The 26,202-nt window shown below is 38.3% G+C and overlaps 1 protein-coding gene across 1 annotated transcript in view; it reads right to left on the reverse strand.

Moving 5' to 3' along the window:
• SWP (RNA polymerase II transcription mediator) overlaps positions 1–26,202 on the reverse strand; it is a 174,377-nt gene that overhangs the window by 127,509 nt on the left and 20,666 nt on the right. The window contains exon 2 of the mRNA XM_089447732.1: positions 8,013–9,092. Within this exon, the coding sequence (XP_089303858.1) occupies positions 8,013–9,092 (1,080 nt within the window). The remainder of the gene's footprint in view (positions 1–8,012; positions 9,093–26,202) is intronic.

The raw sequence follows: 26,202 nt of genomic DNA on the forward strand, positions 1-26,202 counted from the left end.
TGTAGCTATAGCAATGCAATTTCATCATCGTCAATCAAAATATCTAGCGTGGAGCGTGATCATCGATCGAATATTTAGCGGAATCTCGCGGCTTCTACGACGATTGATTCTATAACCTAGGGTTTCCAATTTCTGTAACGGTCTTTCACTTCTGAATCGCTACGTTTCTCCCTTCCTGAAAAAAATATAAAATTAGCAGTGCTTCTGTTCCAGGAATGTTGCGTTGGCTTATCTGATATTTTATTCTAATTGTTGCCAATCTTCGTTACAGTTATACAGATGATGAGCAATGGTAAAGAGCAGCCGCTTACTCAATTTGCACCTGCTGCTTTCCACGACCATTGCAACATGGAGAAAAAAGAAAACGCGGAATCGGCAAAATCAAAATAATCGCCATATTCACGAGTCAAACACGCGTTGACCACAAGTCAAACTCGGTCAACGCGATTTGACTCGCAGAGATTCGACTCGGATCGTTTCACGGGCGAGCAGAGTTGGAATCACGAGTACCCGCGAGTACTCGCCGTTTCCTGTTACACTGGTCTTACCGTAAAAAAAAATAAAAAATAAAAATAAAAAGCTAGAGAGAATTTCCTAGATAGTGATATTGCATCGTCAAATGGTGTGATGGCAAACCGATATCATGGATATAATGTGTCACTTTACAATTCATGTCTCTTGTGGGTTCACTTTATAATATTTTGTATACTACATTTCAATAAGGCATATATAAAAATGCTATAAAAAGTATAGCAGCAAAACAAATACCATGAAACATATTACGTGTCATTCATGGTTTCACAATATATAGCTTTAAAAGCCCAAAGGGTTAGTTCAAGTGGTCATGAGACAAACATGAATTATCTCCCCCAATTTAAGGAGATTACAAGTTCAACTATTTTGATCCCCTAGGGGAATTCATGGTTTCACAATATATAGCATAAAAAGCCCAAAGGGTTAGTTCAAGTGGTCATGAGACAAACATGAATACTCTCCCCTAATTTAAGGAGATTACAAGTTCAATTCTTTAGATCCCCTGGGGGCAAGGTACTTCAGACTTAAGCATCGACAACTTACCCTGATCACCACCCATCAAGAGCAATGAAGTCTCCAAGGTCTCATGCGCATGGTCATATGCGAAAAATATAAAGAGACAAAGACAAAGCTAAAAATATTGAATAAAAATGAGGCCTTGCAAACTTGGTGTGATGTGAAGCACCAAGGCTTGATTTATAATTGAATTTATTTATTTTAGGGTTTCGTCTTTTTCACCCTTTTTCAGTCCCCTAATGCTTACAAAACAAGTTTTTACAGGAACCAGATCTAGTATGGGTCCACTATGAATTCATCATGCATTCTTATGGACCTATTATCCCATGATATGTAGGGATAACTTGAGGATTTTTCACTTGTGGAATTGATCACAATCAACAGTTCCATAGATAAGATCTATAGTTATTCATGGATATTTTCCTAAGATATTCCATGCATTTGCTCAATTGACCCTCATGACAATATGTTATGATGGAGAATGTACCATGCAGCTCTATATGTTAACACTCAAATTCTAAGTCCTAACCTCAACCAAAGAAAGTTTGAGCAGCAACATTTTCGTGTCATTGTCAGGGATAAAGTCCATTCCCTAGCTATTAGAAGTTTTGTTTCAACACTTTGATGAGTGGGATCCAAAGATCTATCTAGCCCACACCTCTAGCATCACCATTAAATGGAAGAAGCCCTTTACCTTAGAGATTTTTAAAGTAGTGTTGCTTGTTGGGTGAAGCAAGCGATAGTGTGAAGGCACTAGTCTTTCATTTTTCTTTTTTTCTCTCAAAATTTTAAATTTAACCTCTCTTTTCTTTATTTTTGTTTTGGCAATCGAGCATTTTAATTTATCATACCCTTAGATCTAGATTGTTTCTTTCAAGTCTTCAGCCAAACAGTTAGATCTAGATTAGGCTTGATTTCATGTATGAAAATCGTCTTTTTCTCTGATTTTTTATCATGATGATTATCACGTTTATAAGATCTAGAGCTTAATTTCATTTCTGAATTTGATCTAAAAATTTATACTAAACTGATTCATGGCTATTGAACGACACTTTGTTTGAGTTCTTTCATTCTAACGAAATGCAAGGAAATTCATTTGACATAAGAGCTTGAGCAATAACACTATATTATGCTCTTCCTCTCACTAATGATAGCACTGCCTTTTAAATAAAGGGCATGGTGGTTATTAGTGTATTATATAATGGCTCATAATACTCTAAATTGTTGTCTTTTCCTAGTTTGTACTATGGTGTATTCATAATTTGCCTCTACATAAGTGTGTTTCCTTATGAATCAAGCTGTATTACTAGTGAACTCTGTAATATGTTTCATGTCAGTTTTCATAGCTATTTTCATTCACTATCATTTCATAATCATTTTCATGTATTTCATTGCCCCCTTTAATTGATTGACTTATCATATGACATAAGAGCTTGAGCAATAACACTATATTATGCTCTTCCTCTCACTAATGATAGCATTGCCTTTTAAATAAAGGGCATGGTGGTTATTAGTGTATTATATAATGGCTCATAATACTCTAAATTGTTGTCTTTTCCTAGTTTGTACTATGGTGTATTCATAATTTGCCTCTACATAAGTGTGTTTCCTTATGAATCAAGCTGTACTACTAGTGAACTATGTAATATGTTTCAGGTCAGTTTTCATAGCCATTTTTCATTCACTATCATTTCATAATCATTTTCATGTATTTCACTGTCCCCTTTAATTGATTGACTTATCATATGTCATTGTAGCAAGGTCCAAAATACAATATTGTGTATCAAAAGCCTAAACAAAGTCTAAAGGAGTAAAAAGGCTTGAGGTTGATACAACTAAAGAAAAATTCAAATAACAAAGCTTGACCAATGCCACCTTGCGAAATACCCAATTTCACCTAGTCCCATGCTAAAAGAGGCAAATCTACAGAAAAGGGACCAAGCAAATTTAACCAAAAGAAAAAATTAGATACAACCAAAAAAAAAGACAACTGGAGTAGCAATACAAAGGGGCTCAAAGAATGGTAACTCAACGTTACACACTCCCTCTAAAGGCACATGTGGAACATCAAATAACAACCTCTAGCTCTTCACAAAAGCCTCAACAGCCTAGTCAGTCTAGACCTCACACCAATAATCGGCAGAGAATCATCCTAACTCGAGTGGTGCGCCTACTCTTCCAGAAGCAGCACAGCACATCATCCAACTCTTCTTCCAGTAAATAAGTTTATTGAATACAACTAAGAAGGGCATTGATAGTTGTTGGAGACATTGCTAAAGGCTCAGAACAAGTCCTAGTTTTAAAAACCGGTTTGTTCGAACCGAAATCGGTCAAACCGGTCGGTTAGCTCCCTGAGATATTAAACCAGCCCAACAAATTTGATTGGTTGGTTGGTCAAGACCAATTGGGTACCAAATCAGCGAATTTTGGTAACAAACTGGTCAGTTAGGAAGCCACATGGTTGGGCATGTTAACGGGACTCCCATGTGGTTTTTGGAGGTTTTTTTTAGCAAACCATGGTAGGTTCCCTTCTAACTCTGGCCCCCTAGGCTTATAAAAGGATGTGCCTAAGCTCCGATTTGCCTCACAATTTGATTTCTAGTGTTTGTGTGGATATGAGAGTTTGGACAGTTCTGCAACAACATTGAATTTTGGAGCAACAACAAGTTTGGAAGTTCTTTGTCATCTTGGAGCTAGGTTGGAGTTGTCTAGTGGAGTTCGGAGTGTTGATCCCAATGCAGATTTGGAAGTTGAACCAACAGCTGAATCAAGTGAACAAACAAGACCAAGCATGGCACATGGTGACTTGTGAGAGAAGCAATAGTCATGCAGCTCGGCGAACTCGTGCTTCTAGTTTTGCTAGGGCTAATGATGTTGCTCATGCTACTACTAGTACTGCTATTGAGGTTGGAGAAGAGTTTGAGGAGTCCTCAAACTCTAAGCTAGATGATGTTTATGTAGCTCTTGGTGATGATTCCATGCATAGTAGTGGTGATGAGCTTGATGAGTGATCATGTCAATCAGTGATTTGTAGTAGGCTAGTGGCCTAGTAGCTCTAGTTGTAGAATTGGTTTTGGACTGAGGAGGCCATTTAGAGCCTCATTGTAGCATTGTTTTGGGACACTAGATGCCATTTAGAACCTCATTGGTTATGTATTTTGTCAATGATATCATTGATCGGTATTGGACTCAGTGCCATTTTGATATATGCAACCTTACATGGTATATAGATGAGAAGACTTTCCATATTTTGTCTCTAATGGTTTGGAATCATAAAAATAAATTTTTCCATTAAAATTAATTATTGTATGTATTTTTTCCAATTCCAATTTATTGAATCTGGTTCGATCCAGTTTGATCTGGTTGCGATTCGGATCACAATTAGATACACAACCGGTTCGAAACCTAGTTCTAGTTTTTAAAGCTATGGAACAAGTACATAGATTGACAGGAAAAGAATCAAATCAACCATCATTTCCAAGTTGGAGATAAAGTGTGGTTGCATCTATACAGAGAACGATTGAAGGTAAAAAAATTTAAGACAAAGCTAGTCTGATATATACCATCATAAGGGGCCAAAATTGCCTTCAAATTGGAATGCCACTATGCTTGGGCACTTTTCCAACACACAATGTGCATGTAATGTCCCCAACTTTTGGATTACCTGGTGAGGTGGTTAAGAGAGATTTCCAAAGCTTGTGTCAACCTAGCCATAGGAGCGAGATTACTCCATTGGTGGCCCAGAAGGATTTTAGCGGAGTTTTATGGGTCCAATTGGGATCGCTCGCCATATTGCATCATCAAGATCAATGTTGCATCGTTCACTCTTGGTTCCATTACACTCTAGCAATTCCCATAAAAAGGGGTTATTAACAAGCATATTTTAATTATTTACACTTAAGGTACTATTTTGGGTTGATTACTTGGAGAAACACCTTAGTTTAATAGCTCAATGGAATTGGAGCGAAAGGATCTACCGCGCAGTGTGATGAAAAGGGGATTTGGGTGGTCAGTGTGACCACGAAGTCGAATTAAGCATTTTCTGGCAAGTGACTTCAATTGGTTTATAAAAATCACTTTATTAATAACGAATGAGAAAGTGCTTTTAATATTTAATTGCAAGGAAAAGGTTAAAAGGGGTGGCAAAAAGAGTCAAGCGAGTTATAAAAAGGTAAATGAGGGGGTCTCTCCTCATTCTTTTCACTTGCATTTTGAGAAAAGGAGCTCTTGGAGAGTTTTGGAGAAGAAGCTTAGGGTTTGCGAAACCCTAGCTGCCATAGCTAACTTCGGTGTTGAAACTAAAAACCCTAATTGGTCTTGAGAGTGAACTAACTTAGATTTCACCTTTGTGCTTTCATGGACTAAGAGATTTGTGGGAGATCTTGTAAGGAAGAGGTTTTATCAGTTGATTTCCTGACATTGAAGCCTGGTCTCATTGGAAAAATACCCATTAAGGAAGTCAGTCTAATTCTTGGGTTGGTGACTTCATCGTCCTAGCCTAGGATTCCAGCAGTAATAGAAATAATAGAAAGAAGGGTAAGGGTCTGATCCATCCCATCCATAATAAGTAACTCAGTGTAAGTTTGTGGTTCATTTCCTAGTCTTTTTGCCGGTGGGTTCGTATATTGAAGAGGTCCAGCTCTCTGCTTGTGAATCTGGCTGAGTTTTCTCAAGCATTTGGGTCGAGTTAGCTGTAGCCTAAAGAGGTCGGTTCGTGGCAGAAATAAAGGAGGACAAGTTAGCCATTCTCAGGCAACAAACCTGTGCCTAGATGCTGATACCAGGGCCGAGTTCCATTGGTATGCTAACCGTGGTCAGCAACAGAAGACTGAGGGTCAAATCTGATACTTTTTGAGCTGTTTATCACCTACAAGCAGCGCCCAAATAAATTATCTTGCTGGTCTGCGTGTGAGCTCATTGTCATCAATGTTAAGAGGACAATTTTCCTGTTGAAGAGCTGTTCATTGGCATTATACCTGAAGTAGATATCAGAGAATATCATCTTCATTTTTGGAGCGTTTCCTGTGTGTTAATGGGTCGAAGAAATCTCCCAGGTTATCATTTATTTCTGCAATGTACATTTATATTACAAACTCATGAATTCTAAAAGTGTGAGTCGCTAGCTTTTCTGAGTCATTTCCAGCAATAAAAGATATTTCATGTGGCTGTTATAATGGGTACAAGGGTGCATGAATGATACTGAGATTGATGTATATATTGTATCTCTGTTAGCCCCAAGGGATAGCTCAATTGGTCGAGTTCCCGTTGCTAAGTACCTTGCCAATTGGGAGGTCACGGGGTCAAATCTCCTCGATGCCCTTGGGGTTAGGCCTGACCAGATAAGCTGATGGGTAGATCCCTTTGGGTGGATCTGCCCAGATTATTACCCGTGGATGTAGCGGCCACTCAGTGACCGTGAACCACAGTTAAAGAAAAAATATTATATCTCTGTTTAAGAAGTGACTGAATGCATTCCTTCATCACTGAATGCATTCCTTCATCACTGAATGCATTTCCTCATCACTGTGTGTCACTATTTCCTTGAAAATGATTGAAAGTGCACCCACAGTAGTTCACTGAGAAACTATTTCACGAAAGTCCTCACTGGAAAAACCTCCATTAACTCAGAAAACACAGTGGTCTTTTTGGTCAATTCTAAGTGGGAATTTTACAGTGCATCGACTCAGACTGTAGGACTGACTGATGCTAGACAAAGGAAACGACAAACAGATCAAGCCATCAAAAATATTCAGAATTGATTCCAAAAATTAGCAAGCCACTTGAGAAGAATGGTATACTGCATGTCAAAGACAAGTAGTCTGCGAATAAACACCAAGTCAGGAAAGAAAGACTAGCAAGTGTTTAACTGAAAAATAGCCCCATGAGCACAAACATTTAAAGGACAAGATGATGGTAGGCCATAATGCTCAAAAGGCCTCCCCACAACATATCATAAGGTTCAGGAACTGACAATCAGAAGAGAAAAATATCACATTGACACAATTTCAACTTCCACCAGAAGGTGAACATTTAAGTCAATACAGTCAGTTTAACGTGACAGTTAAGGATAACTGAACTCTATGTTAGGGTTTTAGAAGCAGGGACATGTAGAAATAATTTATGGCATTAAAAGTCAGTTAGAATAAGAGGAAACTTAGATTTACTATTCTATAAACCTGTATATGGATAAAGATACAAAAGCTTCGTAGTATTTGAGTCATAATTGCATACTATATTAGTACAAATTTACAGCTTTTCTTTGCATTTTTGCATATCTATTTGTCAAACTCTGTTAGTGGACATGAGTAGTGAATCTAAATTAGAGCACATACACATACACTTCCACAGTGAGGTATCATTTCCTCTCCCAATATGCAGATCAAGCTTTTGGGCAGACAAAAAGGGAAAAAACTCTAGGGCTTTATTAGGTAAATAATTTCACAATCAATATAATGGAAGGGATCTCTTAAAGTTTGAAGACCATCTTCATGAGCTGCTACGAAATATTTCATCTACTTTCAGCATTATAACATATCATTGATCAGATAACACGGTGTCATCCTTGGCACGTCACTTGGTTCAACAAGAGTGAGATGAAAGGTCCTTTGTGAATCCTATAAAGAGGCACAAGCACCTATAGCAAGAAAAGAAAGGAGCAAGATTTTAAACTAGCCCATAAGTTAGCTTGCACGTCACTTGGTTCAAGAAGAGTGAGATGAAAGGTCCTTTGTGAATCCTATAAAGAGGCACAAGCACCTATAGCAAGAAAAGAAAGGAGGAAGATTTTAAACTAGCCCATAAGTTAGCTTTATATATATGCAATATGTTTATAACCATAAAAGAGTGAAGAAAAACAATTAAAGCATAAAAGCAGTACTTAAGCTTCCAAGTCCAAGAAAAACTTTATTTAAGAGAGAACAGATGATTATAAAGAAACAATGGAGGAAAACCATATAACCAACCTTATTCAATGCCATATCAGAATCATTTTCATGATGCTTCAAAATAACATCATCCTCAGCTTGGCAAAGTCGACTGTTACTCTTGAGCACTCTCTGAACTTCCAAGAGACGAGTATGTATGTTGCAAGAGATAGCCCTCAGCAATAAACGCTCTACATCTATACAACTTTGGTCAAGCACAAACTCAGCTTCATTACCAGTCTTGGGGTCTATCACAAAGTTATTATGAGAACAGATAATATGCTGATCTTGTCCTGGTTCAATTTTGATAAAAGGTATGCAACCTGAATCAGCCCCTCCAATCCCTTTAATAGGATCCAGCCAGTACATGATTTTTATACCAGGAGTTTTCATCCCACTGGTATCAGTCTCTCCATCAGGAGGGGCCTGAGGGTGACCAATATTGGCTCCTTGTCCTGAGCTACTGTCAGTTACAAGGTCAAAGCGAATTGCATCTTTCCACCTACCTAGTCTTAAAGTCTTTACCTGTCTTAACACGGTATCCATTACTAATGCAATGCAGAACTCATGCAATACAGAATATAATATTGTAAACGGATTTTCCACTGCGGCCATTCTGCGTTCCAGATCATCTCCAGTACTAAACCTTTGCATTTCGGTGAGTTTCAGGGGTCCACTCCTCTCACCTACAAGCAATTCTAGGTGCAGTATTCTCCACAGAGATAAATGCCCACGATAGCCCAGTGTAAGCTGAATTTTGAATTCCCCTTCCACATGGAGTACCACTCTACCATCAGATACAGTTACACTAGAAATTTCTTTTGGAAGAGATACTTCAAGCAATCGTGATCGTAACAGTGTGTCCAGCTTTGGCAAGGCTAGCTCTCGCTCTTCTCCAGAAAGGGCTGTTTGCATACCCATATCTTCAATACATTTAGGTAAACGACGATAAGTTCCTGTGAGGAGAACATCAAGAGCAGATGGAACATCATAAATAGGTGCGCGTGCTTGCTGTAGCCCCTCATGTGTAAAGAATAGAGAATCAGCAGCCTGAGTAAAACACATGTCATGAATTGACAAACTTCCTTCAAGTTGCTGGCAGTATTGAACCAAGGGGATCTGCAAGAAAAAAAAACATTTCAAGATTCCTTCTTTCAGTTTGGCTCAAGCCATCCTGAGAACTTGAGAAAGTGGTGTAAATTGTAATCATATTAAAAAAAGAAAAACCAAAACCAAAATTAAGATAGTCTTGGTTGAATATAATTCCCTCTTTCTTTGATTTGTAAGCAAGCTCTTAACTAGCAAGCAATAGCATTGCAGGAATAGCTCATTGATGAGACAAACATAAGCAGTCAAATAAAGACTAAAAATTCAAAAAAATTATTGAAGCACACAATTTGCAAAGGCAATTTAGTTTGAACCACAGTAGAGCTCCTAATTCTAAGAAGAAACTCTCCTCCATGGTCAATCCAGCCCAGCTAGAAGTGCTGACAAACATAGCACCATGTGAACATTTTGCTATGACACTCGACCAAAACCAAAACAAAAGCCAGCAGATTGGGAAGCCTTGAGAGCATGTTCACCCAAGCATTATGTTGCATAAGCATAACCTACACAGATCAATCCTCATCATTGCTCCAAAGGGAGATAAGATACTTTTATTAATGTCTAACAAATGACCACAAAAGTAGGCCAATGGGACTAAAAGGTACATCCAATGCAAATACAAGCAAAAGGAAGGAAGCATGACTAAGTGTCTAGCTAAGCTATTCCCTAACAGTTTAACTGAAAAATATATAAAGATACAAAATAAAGGCCACAGATTGAAGATCCCAGCGCTGAGAGAGAGACAGAATGGATGTCAAGGCCTGCTGATCCTCATGGTTAGAGGTGTAAGGGAAAACTGAAAACCAAAGTGCCATCTATGTGTTCATCACTGCCTGTATCCTAGTTGAAGATCAAAAACTATATAGTGGATAAATTGCTATATGGGGAAGTGAAATAAACATGGAAACAAGGCAGAGGTCTTCATCTTGTTTATGATGTCAAGCCAGATGAAGCTTACAGCTACATTGACACCATTGTGCAGTGTACTGAACAAAAAGTAGTAGAACCAGCCATTGCTAGAGATGATATCCAGGGCAACTAAAGATTACCATCATTCCTATGTTTCATGAAGCTATTACTCTCTGTTTGAATGAATTCTCCAGTCTTGGTATGATTTTGATTTTGCACGTTCCAACTTCTTCTCCAATAGTAAATAGTCTAGCCTTGTTCACTCTAGGTACGCATGTTGGATTTTTTGTGGAGCATCAGGAGGTATTCCCACATGCCTAAGTTGGCCTAAAAGAGTAATGAAGAATTAAAATAAAATAAAATAAATTGATTTTGGAATGACAAGTCAGCCCAGGAAGGTGAAGGGACATGTCCCTTAGGTTATTTCACCTCATTCGACTAGTATATATAGATGATGTGACATTTCATTTGCTCAACCAATGAAGAGCAAATCTGAGCATGAAGAAATCTGTTTTGGAGATCATCTTTCTATCTTTTTATCTCTCTCTTGACCAAGTTCTTGGATGAGTTTGACCAGCATTCTTGGACAGTCACACATGTGAACAAAAGGATGAATTTGACTGTTTGACCAAAGCTGATTTGACTGCAGTTTGACCAAAATTCATACTGCAGTTGACTGCAGGGTTGACCGTAGTTGACTGCAGGAGCTGACCACAGGGCCGAATTTGGCTGCGGGCTGACTGTTTAACCAGCATTGACTTTTTTACTGTTTTGGTTGGTTTGACCAGTGTTGACATGCTGAATATTTGACCCAGTTGACTGGTATTTGACTTGGATTATGGGCACAGATTTCTGGACAAAATTGCTAATTTGTAAGACTTGTTGAAGAAAGCCAAGTATAAGAAGAATGAAGCCAAGGCAAAGAGAATCCTGATAGATTCCATAAAGGACCACTTGATTCCTCATGATGTCGCATTGAAGACTGTCAAGGAAGTATATGATGCTTTGGTAGGATTGTATGAGAGCAGCAACGCTGGTAGGAAGTTAACTTTGATAAATCATCTCCATAATGTCATGATGACTAGATCAGATTCTGTTGTCGCATATCTTATGAGCATCTCCTAGATCAGAGATGAGCTTGTACCCATTGGAGATACCATTGATGATACAAAGCTTGTAGCCATTGGAGATACCATTGATGATACAGAGCTTGTTACAGTGACTCAATGGATTTTCCTCCTCATGGGAGCCATTTATTTAGAGAATTTGTGCATGAGAAAAACTGCCCAAGTTTGATAAGCTATGGACTAATTGTGTCCAAGAAGAGACCAAATTGTTGTCGAGGAATAGCTTGCAGAATCCGCAGGTTTAAGAAACTGAAACTCTTACAACTCACACAAGGAAAGGAAACGGAAGAAGAAACTTTGGAAAGTTTGATAATAATAATACAAGTAGAAGACATCACCCTGTTCAAAATCAGAAGAAGGATATGTCAAAGGTCAAGTGTTTCATTTGTCATGATTTTGGACACTATACCTCTGAGTGTCCTGAGAAGAAAAGGGAAAGTAGCATGCATCAACAGCCAATGTTGATGACAATGTTATCAGAACCGGACTGGTCATTGAACTAGTAGACTCCCCAGACCAGGAACCAGTAAGAAACTGATGGAAACCAGTAAAAAAACTGGACCAAAAAATTGGTCAACCAAAAACACACAAAATATTCAAATTTTAAAGAAAACCACATATATTCATGTGCATCCATATGAATCCAAACCATTTATACACAAATAAGCAAAAGTTCTCATTTATAGAGCATGTAAGGGTTCACATAACCAAAATAACACTAAGTGCAATCCATTTTTGAACTGAAAATACATCAAAAAACAAGACCTAGATGGCCTCTAGCATCCAAAAAAACGTCATGCTACAACAAATACTTACATATCATCAAAATCTTTGCCTATATTGGGATCTTCGTCATCAATATCACCCTCTAAGCATTAAAATAAGATAAAAAATGCTTAGCATGTTATGGGTACAATTTTAGTAGGATCATCATAGAGGAGTTCAACAAACAATGCCACTAACGTCAAGGTGCATAGAGGGATTGGTGCTTTTGATTAAATGCTAGTTCAGTACTCTCGTACATGACAAAATCCAATGGAAACACTGCAATCCCCCCAATCCTGAAATCCTGAAAAACTGTTAAGTCTACTAGATTTTGAGTGAAATCTAAAATTCTATTTTTTCCATATGAAATCCAATGAGGTCAGAGCCACTCTCAAACATCCTGAGTCATTTCATGGTAATGTTAAAAATTTAAGTAAAAGTTCATCCTTTTACTTTAAGAATTTAACATTACCATGAATTGCATAGCAAATATAGGGCCATATGTTTAAATATTAGGAACCTATTGTGGGCTAGTGCCTAGCCAAGACAAAAATTAAAAGAAAAAAGCAAAACAGGCCCTGCTTGTTGCGTTCTACATGGTTTCACTGAACCAGTATTGGATCAATCGGTTCAGTGAAAATGGTCGGTTCGGCACTCAACCAGCCAATTCAATTACAGAACTGGCTAGTTCGGTACCGAACCAGCCAAAAATGGTTCAAATCACCGGTCTGAATCAGTTTTTTGCCTCAAAATGGTCGGACCAGCCTGTTCAGACCAGTTCGGTCCAGTCTTGATAACAATGGTTGATGATCATGATGATGAGCAATCACCTCAGAAGAAGTTAAAGGAATTTTTCCTTTAGAAACTATTACCAATACTAATGATGATTGCTTTGTGGACATGGCATATGAAAGGTTTCTGAGGCTCTCTTACAGATTTGTCAAAGAGGAAGTTGACAATTCCCTACAATGCTGAGCACAAGAGATAAGTACTTTATATTTTTTCTCCATAGATTATTATTATTATTTTTACTTTTGCATTAGCCTCTTGTCCTTATATTTTACTTGGTTATGATTTTTCCCTTACTTTTCCATGGCCTCCTGAATGGGGAAAGGAAGAACAAGTCCATGGTGGAGGTTGCCAAGGTGATGATTCAAGAATCAGATGGCAGCATACAAACAAGTTTTGTGGCAAGAGGGTTCCCCCAAAAGGAGGGAGAGGACTATGAGGAGATTTTTGCTCCAATCACCAAATGGTCAGGTTCTTGTATGGCCTAAGGACTCGAGCATAGACTCAACAAGGAGTGATTGATGTTCAAGAGGGAGGATTGTAGAAATTGTTAGGACATCCAGGAACATGCCAAATGACCGAAAGAGCTTTAGTTCCATGGAAGCAGACAGTCAGGTAGATAGAAGGAGCAGGCTTCCAAGACGATGTCATGGGTTGAGATTGTCAAACTAGATGTTCAAAGACATGAAGCAGGCTTCCAATACGATGTCATGGGTTGAGATTGTCAAACTAGATGCTCAAAGACATGAAGCAGGCTTCCAAGACGATGTCATGGGTTGAGATTGTCAAACTAGATGCTCAAAGACAAGAGGTCTCTATGGGCAGTATGTCTTTTATGAGGGAACATGCCAAACAGCTTGATATGCTTCAGTGATAGAGGGAGAAGCAGTGGTACGAGAATCTGCTTCAATGTCAAAGGGAGCACCCAGTTAGGGTGACCAAAAAGCAGTTGTAGTGATAGATCAAATGAAGGAAGCTAGTCACTTTATGGTTGAGCCAAGGCATGCAACGAAGCGGGTGTTCAGGTACATGCATGGTACAGTTTGATATGGTTTGAGACATGGTGGTAAAGTGAGACTGCAAGGATATACTGATTTGGATTGGGCCAGGAGTGCAAAGGACAGAAAGAGCACTTTGGGGTGTTGCTTTAGCTTGGGATCATCTATGATGTCCTAGTTTGGCAAACAAAGATTTATGTCGCACTCAGTACAGTAGAGGCAGAGTATATCGCAACTACTATCGCAATTCGTCAAGTAGTGTGGCTTCGGAAGCTTCTTGCAAGACTATTTGATCAGGTCACTTCATTCGAGACATGATACAGAAAGGAGTAGTGAAGCTTCAATACATATCCACAAACGAGCAAACTGCAGACATTCTCACCAAGCCTTCATTTAGAACGAAGTTTGTATACTTCAGAGACAAGTTTGGCACGATGCAAAATGTCTCCATCATTGAGAGGAAGTGTTGATGTTTTTGCAGGATCGAGTAGACCATCTCCTGAGAAGCCAAACGGATTTGGCTAGGTCATGATGATTTGACCAAGGGGGATGGAATCTGGATACATTCACCTGAGAAGGCAGACGGATTTGGCTAGGTCATGATGATTTGACCAGGGGGTATGGAATCTGGATACATTCACCTGAGAAGCCAGATAGATTTGGCTAGGTCATGTTGATTTGACCAAGGGAGATGGAATTTGGATACATTCATCTAAGAAACCATGAAAGACTTTGGTTGGGTCATGTTGATTTGAATAGAGGTGAAGGACATAATCCAACTATAGGATTGGACAGATCTTCTCCTAAGAAGCCATGAAGGACTTTGGTTGGGTCATGCTAATTGACCAAAGGAGATTGATGTAATTCACCTGAGGAACCATGAAAGACTTTGACTAGGCCATGCTGATTTGCCCAGGGGCGAATGGTCCAAGGGAAAATTCTCTCCTGAGAAACCATGAAGGACTTTCTACGGGTCACTATGATTTGACCAGAGGCGATTGATACATTTATCTGAGGAGCCATGATGATTTGGCTAGGCCATGCTTATTTGGCCAAGGGTAAATAGCCCAAGATACTCACATTTGCTACTCCAAGATTAAGTGATATATATACATGCATGTGAGGAGTCACATTGCCTACTCCAAGTTGGAGTGATCTATAGACATGCATGTGAAGAAAAAAACACTACATCAACATAGCAAGCTCATGAACTTTTCTTGTAGAGGAGAAATTTCAGCTAAGGAGAAATTTGTTGCAGCCAAGGAGATTACCTCTCTTGCTAAGAGGGAATGTTGATTCTTTTGTGTAGCATTGGAAGATATTCCCACATGCCTAAGTCGGCCTAGAAGAATTAAAATAAAAATTTTGATTTTTTAATGACAAGTCGTCCCAACTTCCAAGAGGGTGGTGTCCCTTGGGTTATTTCACCCCATTCGACTAGTATATATAGATGATGTGACATTTCATCTTCGCAACCAACGAAGAGAAAATTTGAGCATGAAGAAGTCTATTTTGGAGATCATCTTTCTATCTTTCTATCTCTCTCTTGGCCGCATGTGTGAAGGAGATTTTGACCGAGTTCTTGGATGAGTTTGACTAGCATTCTTAGTAAGTCACACATGTGAACAAAAGATGAATTTGACTGAATCAGTTGACCGAGTTTGACTATTTGACCAAGTTGATTTAACTATAGTTTGACAGAAATCTGTACTGCAATTGACCGCAGGGTTGATCATAGTTGACCGTAGGGTTGACCGTGTGCTGCAAGGCCGAACTTTGACTGTAAGCTGACTGTTTTACAAACATTGACTTTTTGACTGTTTTGGTTGGTTTGACCAGCATTAACTTGCTGAAGATTTAACCAAGTTGCCTACTATTTGACCTGTATTATGGGCACAAATTTCTAAACAAAATTGTTGATTTGTAAACCTTGTTGAAGAATAATTTATCCTAAAGAAGAGTTGTTGGGTTTTCTCCCCAGGTTAGAGTTGTGCATGCCATCATGGTTGTCCTTTTATGATTTTTACTGTTTCTGTTGCATTTACTATTGATATTTTCCGAAGTGTAATTGCTCAATTATATCAGTGGCATAAGAATATTGTCTCAAATCATTAGGAAGTAGTTATCTAACAAAAAATGTGTATCTACTGTACATATTGTAGAAAATTCAACACAAGAAATTTCACTCGTTCTAGGTGATTAGATCAAACAAGGTTGTCAAGTTACATCAAATTATGCAACACCGTCTATACAAATGCTTCACAGATTGGTTCTCCATCCAGTCATATCACATTCTTTTTAAATTATTGTATCTTAGTCAAATACCAAAATATTTGGCAGTCAAAGCCCCACTCATATCACTCTCTGCAATTGATGGGCACTCATATCACTCCCTTAAATTTTAGTTAACAAATCTAGTTGTTTCTCTTTGTTGGAATTGTAGCTTGGAAGATGATTTTGCATTGGTCAAATGCCATGACATGAAATAAACCACCAAAAGTTCTCTCACAAAAATTATTTAATTATTTCCCAAGTCCTGACCTTGGGCATAAAGTCATTAATTAAATTTTTTGACTTTATTGACCAATTTTTTATGAAGTTAAAAAGGACAATAGAAGATTATATTGTGACTATAGATCTCAAGTATGGAGATAAATCTTAGCCCTCCATCACTTTGGAGATTAGGTCAGAAAATTATAAAGAAGGAAATAGGATATTGGAGAGAGAAATCGATTGGCACAAGTGACTAGGCATTCAGCTAAAGTGCGAGATCGAATTAACAGTAAGAGGACAGTAAACAGGTCAAGTCTCAGGGGCAGTGAGTAAGCAAGCAAGGAGGTTGAATTTACCTGAGTATACAGGTCGAAATTCCTCAAGTTCGTACAGGCCGAATTTGCCAGGTCGAACAATGCTAATTAGCAGGGTCAAACAAGGTCAACTTGATAGGGCTTAACTGGGCCGAATTAGCAAGAAAGCACAGTCAAATTTTGGTTGGGTCATACAAGCCAATTCTGCAGGATTGTACAAGCTGAAAATCATTTGGTCGTACAAGCTAAATTTCTCTGTGGTCATACAATGATTTAGTTGGATCAAACAAGCTGCATAGGGCTACGTTGCTACTAAAGTTTTATGAAGTGTAATATTGTTGTGGTCAAATCTTCTGCACTCAAAAAGAAGACCAAATCTGTTGGTTTTCCCCACATTGGCGCTTCCAAGGTAAAATTGTGTCAAATAATTTGATGTGCTTGATTTTGTGATTGTTTTATTCCTGTTGTGCATCCTAAGTTAGGAACCTGTTGTATCCGCTACAACAGCGCCAAAATTTTGGCCTTTTTCAAAATTATGGAGACCCCCTTAACTTCCTATCACCCCTTGTCAATGGTCTCCCAAGGTTTCATCCTTCCTCTGACCTAGCTAGAGTTTCCCTTGGACCTAGCAAGTCAAGCCTCGAAGGCTTGACACTTGTATTTTGTTGACCTAAACTAAGGTCACAATCGCGGCTTGACACTTGTATTTTGTTGACCTAAACTAAGGTCACAATCGCAACTTTTAGTGTTAGTCTCTCTAACCACTAAAGTCGCAAGTCCTCATACCCCAAGGTCGCATATTGCATTCTAAACAATATTGGTTCCTCATTATGACCTACAAATGAGATTTATGACTTCTAAACACCTTTGTACATTGGGTCGCAAATCACATTTTTAATATGTAAAGGCAACCTCACTAATCCCTAAACCTGCAACCTACAACCTTCCCTACCAAGTCGCAGATCGCATTCTAAAAACGAAGTGTTTCTTACTAATATCTATAATTGTGACTTGCGACCCCTCCCAGTCGCAAATCGCATCCACAACTCATAGTTGGTTTCTCACTGCACATTGCATTTGTGACCTGCGACCTCACTCCCTCCATCACATGCAATAAAACCACAGCGCAGCTCCTATCTGTGACCTCCTTCGCACGTGCCTCCTCTTATCAAACGAAACCCACTCTCCCATTCAATTCATCCTGCCTCTGGCAATTGAGCGAGCAACCTCTCCTTCAACTTTCAATGTGAAATGCGACCTACGAGTAAGTAGTCTTTCCATCTCTACAATCATTACTTCTTTGCTAGAACGACAATTGTTCCATCTTGGTTGCCATGCCCTTGTGCACTCAAACCCTTAGCATTCACCCTTTCCTATTACTCCCACGCTTATCAATCAAACCATTACTTCGATTCTTCCCTTAAATCTTCAAACTTGGCAACTAATGGCTCCAGGCACATAAACTTTCACCCATTCTTCTTGCATTCAAAGTTTCTCCCGTCACTCACCCTCGATCCTTTTCTAAAACCCTAGAATCGGCGCTTGTGTTTTTGTATACCCATGCTTTAGCATATCACTTGGTAACCATTGTTTTCCACTTTGGTTTGTGTTGAATGTTTTTAAATATGGTTATGATTATCAAATCAAACTCATGAATAGAGAAACCCATGACTAGGTTCCATTTGTTTCTAGTTTGGGCGTGCATAAGGAGGAATGCCATCGTATTGAGGTTACTTATTATATTCAATGCTATCACAAGGTTTATTCCCTTGAAATGGTGCAATTGCATTTTTTTGTCTCAAATCACATGATACATATAACCTAAACCTTCACATTATGCTTACAACTTAGGACACCTATTGTAACTTTTCTTTACCTATGCAATTTCTTCTAAAATTGTATATTTAAAATATATATATATATATATAGTTGTATTACACTTTGTAATAAAGTCTGCATGTTTTATAAATGTCAATTTCAATTTGAATTTTTGGCAAATAATATAGTTTTATTATAAATCAAATATAATATATTTGATTGTTGCCAGTGCTAAATAACATTCGCACATGTTTAAACGGTCAACAACGCATTGCGGGACCCCCCCCCCCGCAGTCCTGAAGATTAACAAGGGAGCGGGGGGTGTCCGCAATCCTGTTTCTAAGAACCGTCGAAAGCTACGTGTCAGGCACTCATCCATTGCGCACCCCCCTCTACCAAAACTACTTACCGCTGACACCGCCCCCCCCCCCCGGCAAACCACTTTCTCGCCTAACTGTTACTCCCGCTAACTAGCCGCCAAAGTAGTTATGATTATTTCCTCTACTAACTAGCCGCCAAAGTAGTTATGATTATTTCCTCTGCTAACTAGCCACCAAAGTAGTTATGACTATTTCCTCCACTATCTGTCATCCCATAACCGCCAATTCACTGAATTAACTCTCGCCAACGTTTAAAAAATCAATTAAACGTTCTCATTATTCATTGCAAACAAATATCTTATCCCTTGTTAAAACCAAATTTGTCTTGCATTTGTTGGGCCCGTTCGCTCAAGGTTGCAGTGTAGCAGGATGTACAGAAGAGTTCCAAGTTCACAATAGTTGTATTGTTCAATGTATGTACAATTCTCGGGTATTCAAGTCTTCTTGTTCTCTGTTTATTTTCAAAATGAGTTTTTTCAAAGGGAAAAGTAAGCTACAAATTGAAAACCTTATGCTTCCCCTAGTCCCGAATCTAGATGAATTGCCATTAGTAGATGTTGATTTTAAAATTGCAAAGACCAAATGTGAATTTGACTTGTATGAATTGCACAATTGGGCCTTCCAAAAGTTTGAAGATGCCAGCGACGAGTTTAGTTTTTGGGAATCTATGTTGCCTCAATTCGTCTTCCCTCAAACCTACCATTTTCCTGAATTTGTCTCCTGGTGTGAAAGTCGTTATTTGCCCAATCAGAGAGCGCAATAGTAGCCAGAAATGGTGAAACCCTGTTCTGTATAACACCAGAATGTATTCTCCAAGATTTGCAGATTAATCCTCCAAGCTCTCTTCATACCTAAGTTGCACGAAACGCTAAAACGTTTTGGAGTTTCTGAAACGGGCACGTTTAGAAACATCACCTCCCAAAAATGGAAACATCGACCTAAACGTTGGCTGAAACGCCATATATGTTTATGTATATAAAAAGAAATTTATAAATAAGTGAATAACACATTATCTTGCAAGAAAAAAGGGAATAAGACCCATATATGACAATTTAGAAGGAAAACCAACTCTAAACTCTCATAGATGACTACATAATGGTTGAGCTTCAGTCAAGTTTCGGCCGAGTTTCGGAGTTTCGAGTATCGGTACATCCCAAAACGTCGGGTTCCTATAATTTTCGTGCAACATAGCTTCATACTTTTTCAGTTGATTCCTTAATGGAAATTTATCAGAAACTTGCCTTTCAGCAGAGAGCCAACATTTTTTAATCATTTCCACCTTATTCCTCAGCAACATTTCCATAAATGTCCAAACAAATAATTTCTATGGTTTGTTGCCTTCTAGTTTATCAAAGTGATGAATGGGGTGATGAGGTCATCCTAGGGTTCCTATCTGTCATTTCGTCTGGGAAAAGCCTTATGTCCTTTTCTATTTTGACCAATTCATTTCAGATATCATTCATGAGCAATTCTTAAAGTTCAATGCAAAGAAGGCCTTTAAACATCAATCTGTATTGGTTTACCTGTTCCTATATCACCAAGGAGAGAGGTTTAAGATGCCATTACAAAATTTGGATTCACGGGGGAGACCACAGTCCGTCATTCATTGGACTTCACTAGTCAGAAAGAATTCAAAAGCTTATTCTTTTAATGACTTTGTAGATTAGTTTATATATTTGTCATTATGTCTTCTTAGTAGTGATGCAGTGCCAAGAATATCGACAAAGATCAAGAGAATTTTACATTTAAGTGAGCAATCAAGAGTGGGATACTGATATTTATATCAAAACTTTACAGAGATCACGATTTATGGTTGTGGGTTGCCACCCTATAAGCTGTCAGTTTTGTTCCTATGAGGATTTTTGCTATGGAATTCATAAGGCATAGTTTGAATGTGGATGAAATTCATTTTGTGTCAAGAAAACAAAAAGCTCAAGTTGATCCCTTTAGTAACTACAAGAGCAGTTGATAAAGTAGAGAACTTGTTGAGTCAAATGAAGTTTAAAATGAGTTTTAGTTGACCTTATGATCCTTTGGGAAAACTTTCAGCTATCAGGCTTCAGCAGAAGTCTGCTCCTTATATACATATTTGAAAACCAGAAATTGAACAATACGCTAATTAGGAAATATGGGAGGAAAATACTCTACAGGAAATTAAAGAGCGAGTGTCAAGTCAGATAGCATTAGAAACACCTACTCCAAAGGAAAAAGAATTGAAAAGAACCAATGAAAGTATTTCTCCTAATATTTCAGGGAAGTCAACGGAATTCAGAGTTTTCAAAAGAAGGAAAACCAGAGAAACAAAAGAAGAATCATTTGAAGGTAGAAACACAGAGATTTCAACTATAGTTATGCAGTCAAGCGAGCCAGTTTTTACTTTGCAGCATATTGAAGAAACATTATTTGATTCTCCTTCCAATGATCAAAATATTTTTGCTAAGTTTAAAGAAATGAAGAAAAACAATGAGCATCTAAAGTCTGCCACTTATTCTCAGTTCTGGAAACAGACTTCTTCCACCCAGAACAGGTTATTGTCAGCACTCGATCCTGATAGAGCACAATTGCAGTTGACATTTCTTGAGACAAATGTTCCAGCCCCAAAGACTACACAAGATTATAAAACATCTTTGTTTTCTTTTGATATAAAACAAATTCACCCTATAGATAAGATAGATCTACATAAACAAATGGGTGAAATGATCTTTTCTTCTTTGACAAATTTTGCGATGGTTGCTTCTATTGAAAAGTGTAACTAGGTTCGGTCTTCATAATGACATATGTCATTGTGATTTTATGTAATTTATGAAAAGAAGAAAAATAAAATTATTATTGTAATGCTTGTCTCATGGATTTCATGAGCAAGGAATTTTATTTTTAGTAATGGCTCCCATTGTGAGTCTTTAGGATTTGTCATCTAGTCACAAAAGTCAAATTGAGTCAATGTCACGTATGAAGGACCCTTCTTGGGCATGTTACATTTTGTATGAGTCATTAAAATAAGCATGAAATCCCTCCAAGACAAGCACAAGACCTCTCCTTCAATTCGGCTTAAAAATAGAATAAATGATCTCCAAATGACACATCGGCTCACCCTCCAACAAGTAGGCTTAGTTTGATGAGGAAACAACTATAAATAGGGCAGCTCGTCATCATTTCAGGATCAGATTTTCGGTCAAGCAGTCCTAAGATTTAGAAGTGTGAAAATCACCTAGAAGGTAGCCTAATCATCAGCGAAGGAAGAAGGAAGTAGAGTGAAGTTCCTAGCTTCATTTTTGGGTCTGTTTTAGGGTGGTTTTGTTGTCACGTGTGAAGAAGTTGTAGTAAGGTCGAGATCCAAGGTGACCGAATTGGGATAAGTTCAAGTCATAAGGGAGGCCGAGAGAAGCTAGAAGACGACCCTATCCAAAGCGAAGAAAGTGAAGGCATAAGATAAGGTCTTGTGCATGAGCTAAGGTTTCTGAATTAGGATTGTAGACCTAATTCAAGGAGGTCGAAGATTTGAAGCAGAAGGAAGTCGAAGTGGAAGAGGAGCCGAGAAAATGAAAGGAGCAGAAGGTTGACTGTCGTTGTTTAAGGATCTCATCAAGAGAACTTGTCTCTTTGTCTTGGAGTGGCAAATAGGTCAAGGGTCTTGGTCTTGGTATTCATCAATTGGAATCTCTATAAGAAGAAGAATTATTTCGGGTTTTCTTGTCAAGTGGGTGAGGTTTTGGCCCTGGTTGATAGCCTATATTTTGTGTCTCTTGTCTCTTTATGGTTTATGCATTGGTAGCTGATTGATGAAGAATAACACTATAATAACATAAGTAAAAGAAGATCCTAATCTAAGAAGTAAAAAGCATTCACTAGCAATTATTAATAGAAGAGAAATCACTTAACTTTAATCCTCGATTTCTCAAAACAGTATCAGAGCTAAGGTGACTAAATCAAGGAGGAGCGTCTTATCAAGGGACACTCAAGGATCAAATCTCGAAAAAGGCATCAAAGTGAAGATCATCTTGAATTCAAGATCTACAAAGGAAGCATCTTAACCCTCGATCAAAGAAGTCTACAAAGAAGTATTGGAATCATCATCAAAAAATAAGGCAAGGCCAAAACCCTACATCTACTCGAGTTGAAGAGATCTACGAATCAAGGTAAGCTTGAAGTTTATTCATCCAAGAAAAGCTCTCTTCAAGATCAAGATCATCTCATCATCAAAGAAGCATTTCTAGGTTCCGCTCTCAATCACTTTAAAGTTGAAGTGTTTTGAAGACTATTCATCCAAAGGAAGCTATATCAAAAGGCGTTGTCATCAAGACTCTAAGGCACTCTCTCTCTTGTTGAAACAAGATTCCTACCATTGAAGACATCATCAAGAAGTCATCATTGATCTTCATCAACAAGACTTCACCATCAAAGGATCCTAAAGGATCTCCCTCTCTGTAAGATCAAGGATCATTATTGAAGAAAACTATCTTCATTAAGGAGAAGTTTTCTATCCTCTATATCATCATCAACATCAAGGAAGCAGCAAGGAGAAGGAGCATCCTATCAAGTAAGTATATTTATGTCCACCTCTGAATTTGTCAAAATGTCTTTTTGCAAGAAAAGCAACAGATTTGAATCTCATTGAAAATGAGGTTATGGAACATGTCAAAGGATCTATCACTAAACCAGGAAAGGAAGATGCTCAAGCTCTTGCAAAGGGGAAGTTAGGGCTCGAAAGATTCTAATAGAATCCATCAAGGATCCCCTCATCCCATATGTATCCAAACTCGAAACTTCAAAAGAAATCTATAACAAACTGGTAGAGCTGTATTCCGTAAGCACTGCTGGACAAGTCATCTCATTAGGGAAAGAACTCTACAAGCTGAAGATGTCAAGGGAGGATGGAATAGCCTTATACTTTATGAGGATATCTGAAATTCAGGATCAACTACAAGATCTGGGAGAAGTCATGTTTGATAGAGAAATGACTACAGTTGTATTAAATGCACTACTAGAGGAGTGGGGTAACTTTACTTCAAGTATTTATGGGAAGAAAGAAGCTACTCCATTCCACGATCTATGGTCGCTATGCAAGATTGAAGAATCTAGACTAAAGGCCAAATATGAGGTGGAGCAAGTGAGCAAAATCAAGCTTATACTACAATGACAAGAAGGAAAAATTTGGGAAGTCTAGTTCTTGGAAAAAGAAGAGGGACATGGCTAAGATCTAATGCTATGGGTGTCAAGAATATGGGCACTACAAAAGAGATTGTCCTAAGATCAAAAAGGGCAATAACAAAAGAGGAACAGAAGAAGCCCATATCACCGAAGAAGTGGAGGAAGCTGAAAAGAAGAAATCCAAGAATGAGGACGTAAAAGATCTTTATTATGATTGAGATATTCTTCCTCACCTAAGTTATTTTCAAGTTCGTCGGTCTTTTATTGTAAGATATGGCTATCATAAGAAAAATGATGGGATGCATCAAGGCATCATAGAAGCATTGAAAGCAAGAGCTCAGGACATCATCATAGAGAAGCATGAAAGATGGTTAAAATCTATGGCAGTCATCAATGAAGGATGTAGCTCTTGGGAACCTCATTGAAAAACACAAGTGGCACTTATGGAAAAGAAAGAAAAAGGTCATCTAGTACAAGGTTCATCATACATCTGTCAAAAGGAAACATCTGCTGATGGGGATACTTTATATCCTCGAGATTCTCTGATGGAATCTCCATTGAAATGTTCACCGATCAAGAGGGGAAGCAAGTGTTTCATAAAGAACTCCAAACTTGTGGAATTCATGGGATGATGGTATGATGACATAAAAGTTGAAGCAAATCAAGGGATTGAAGCTCTTTCAATCAAGGAAGTTGCTGCAAGAAGTCTGGATGACCCAAAGAAAAATGAGGTACTTGTGCTTACATTCGATATTGTAGAGTCATGTCATATGGTTGTAGGTAACATGGATCAATGCTTTATCTTGAGAGCATAATCAAAAGTAAGGATATCCTCCCTCGAAGGAATGCAGGAATGCATGATCACACATTCACTAGATGAAATCAACATAATATATCCTCATATGAAGTATGAGGTGGTTGACATTAATTGGAGGAACTCTGATTGGAAGTTCCTAAGAATGAAATGTGTGAAGAAAGGAAGAGATCGTGGGATATGCAACCATGGAAAAAGGAAATCAACATCCATAGACCAAGAATATTTGACTGGGATATCTCCATGAAAGATCTGAAGATTCTAATGGAATGCGAAAAAAGAAAGAGACCATTGACATATATATATATATATATATATCTTTGGGAGATGTGTTGATATGTATGCAAGATGCTGATGCAAACTAGAAGATGCCATGATTAAAGAACAAAAGTAATTTTGATTTTAATGTTCATTCCTTTATTTTTGAACAAATATCTTGATGGTTCTATGCAGGGTTGCCGAGGGAAGATCTATGGATGTCTTCCACCACCAATGCCTTGTAGTAGAATGAAAGATCCTTCAAGAAACGTGGCATGAAGAAGGCAGCATGGCATGAAGGAAGGCCAGATATGAACAGATGGATCACTTTCCAATGATGACATGACTGACTCATGGATGAAAGTGATGGATGGTTTGTGCCCTATGAATAAGTCCCAAAACATGAAGGCTCGTGAATAACGAAAAGAAGTCCATGACATCGTGAGCAGTTCTTCAAGCAGCTGATTGTCCCATCATCTCCACCTTAGGAGTTGTTGTAGGTCCCTAATTAAGAGGGAGCCTGGAAACAAGTTTCTTACTTGGTAGAAACTTGGAAGCAAAAATCCCTAAGCCAAGAGGGAGCTTAGGTACATTCCTCCCGTAGGAATGAGTACATTACTTTATTGTAATAGATATGTCCTCCCTAGTTAAGAGGGAGAGATAGACGCATCATTCTTGTCTTCACTTGGGAAGAGGGAATGGAGGATTGGGTAAACAGCTAGCATCTGATGCTCTTTGAGAATGTGTTAAGGCATCCTAGATAAGAGAAGTCATAGAGGACCGATATTCTTTGAGGACTGGGAATCCAAGATAAGAATAGTCATGGTGGAACGTGCCGGAGAACCCGGGTGAGGTATGTTCTGAGAGAGACAATGATGAGGGTGTCTATACATCATTGGTTTCGCCAGCATTATGCTCAAATCTCGTGGAGAGATAGAGTTGTTAGTCAAGGCCTTACTATGTGACAATGTTGGTTGAAATGATGCTATACAGATGGCTTACCAATCCGACTCTTATTATGAGAAATTCTTCAGATTGAGAATGACCAAAAACCACTATGAATACCTCCCTAGTTAAGAGGGAGTGTTGAAACGTGTAGCTAGGTTCGGTCTTCATAATGACATGTAATTGTAATTGTGATTTTATGCAATTGATGAAAAGAAGAAAAATAAAATTATTATTGTAATGCTTGTCTCATGGATTTCATGAGCAAGGAATTTTATTTTTAGTAATGGCTCCCATTGTGAGCCTTTAGGATTTGTCATCTAGTCATAAAAGTCAAATTGAGTCAATGTCATGTATGAAGGAC

This window comes from Pinus tabuliformis, chromosome X (genome assembly GCF_031772625.1).
Source record: "Pinus tabuliformis cultivar Carrire ecotype Pingquan chromosome X, CPIR1, whole genome shotgun sequence".
Classification (NCBI taxonomy): Eukaryota; Viridiplantae; Streptophyta; class Pinopsida; order Pinales; family Pinaceae; genus Pinus; species Pinus tabuliformis.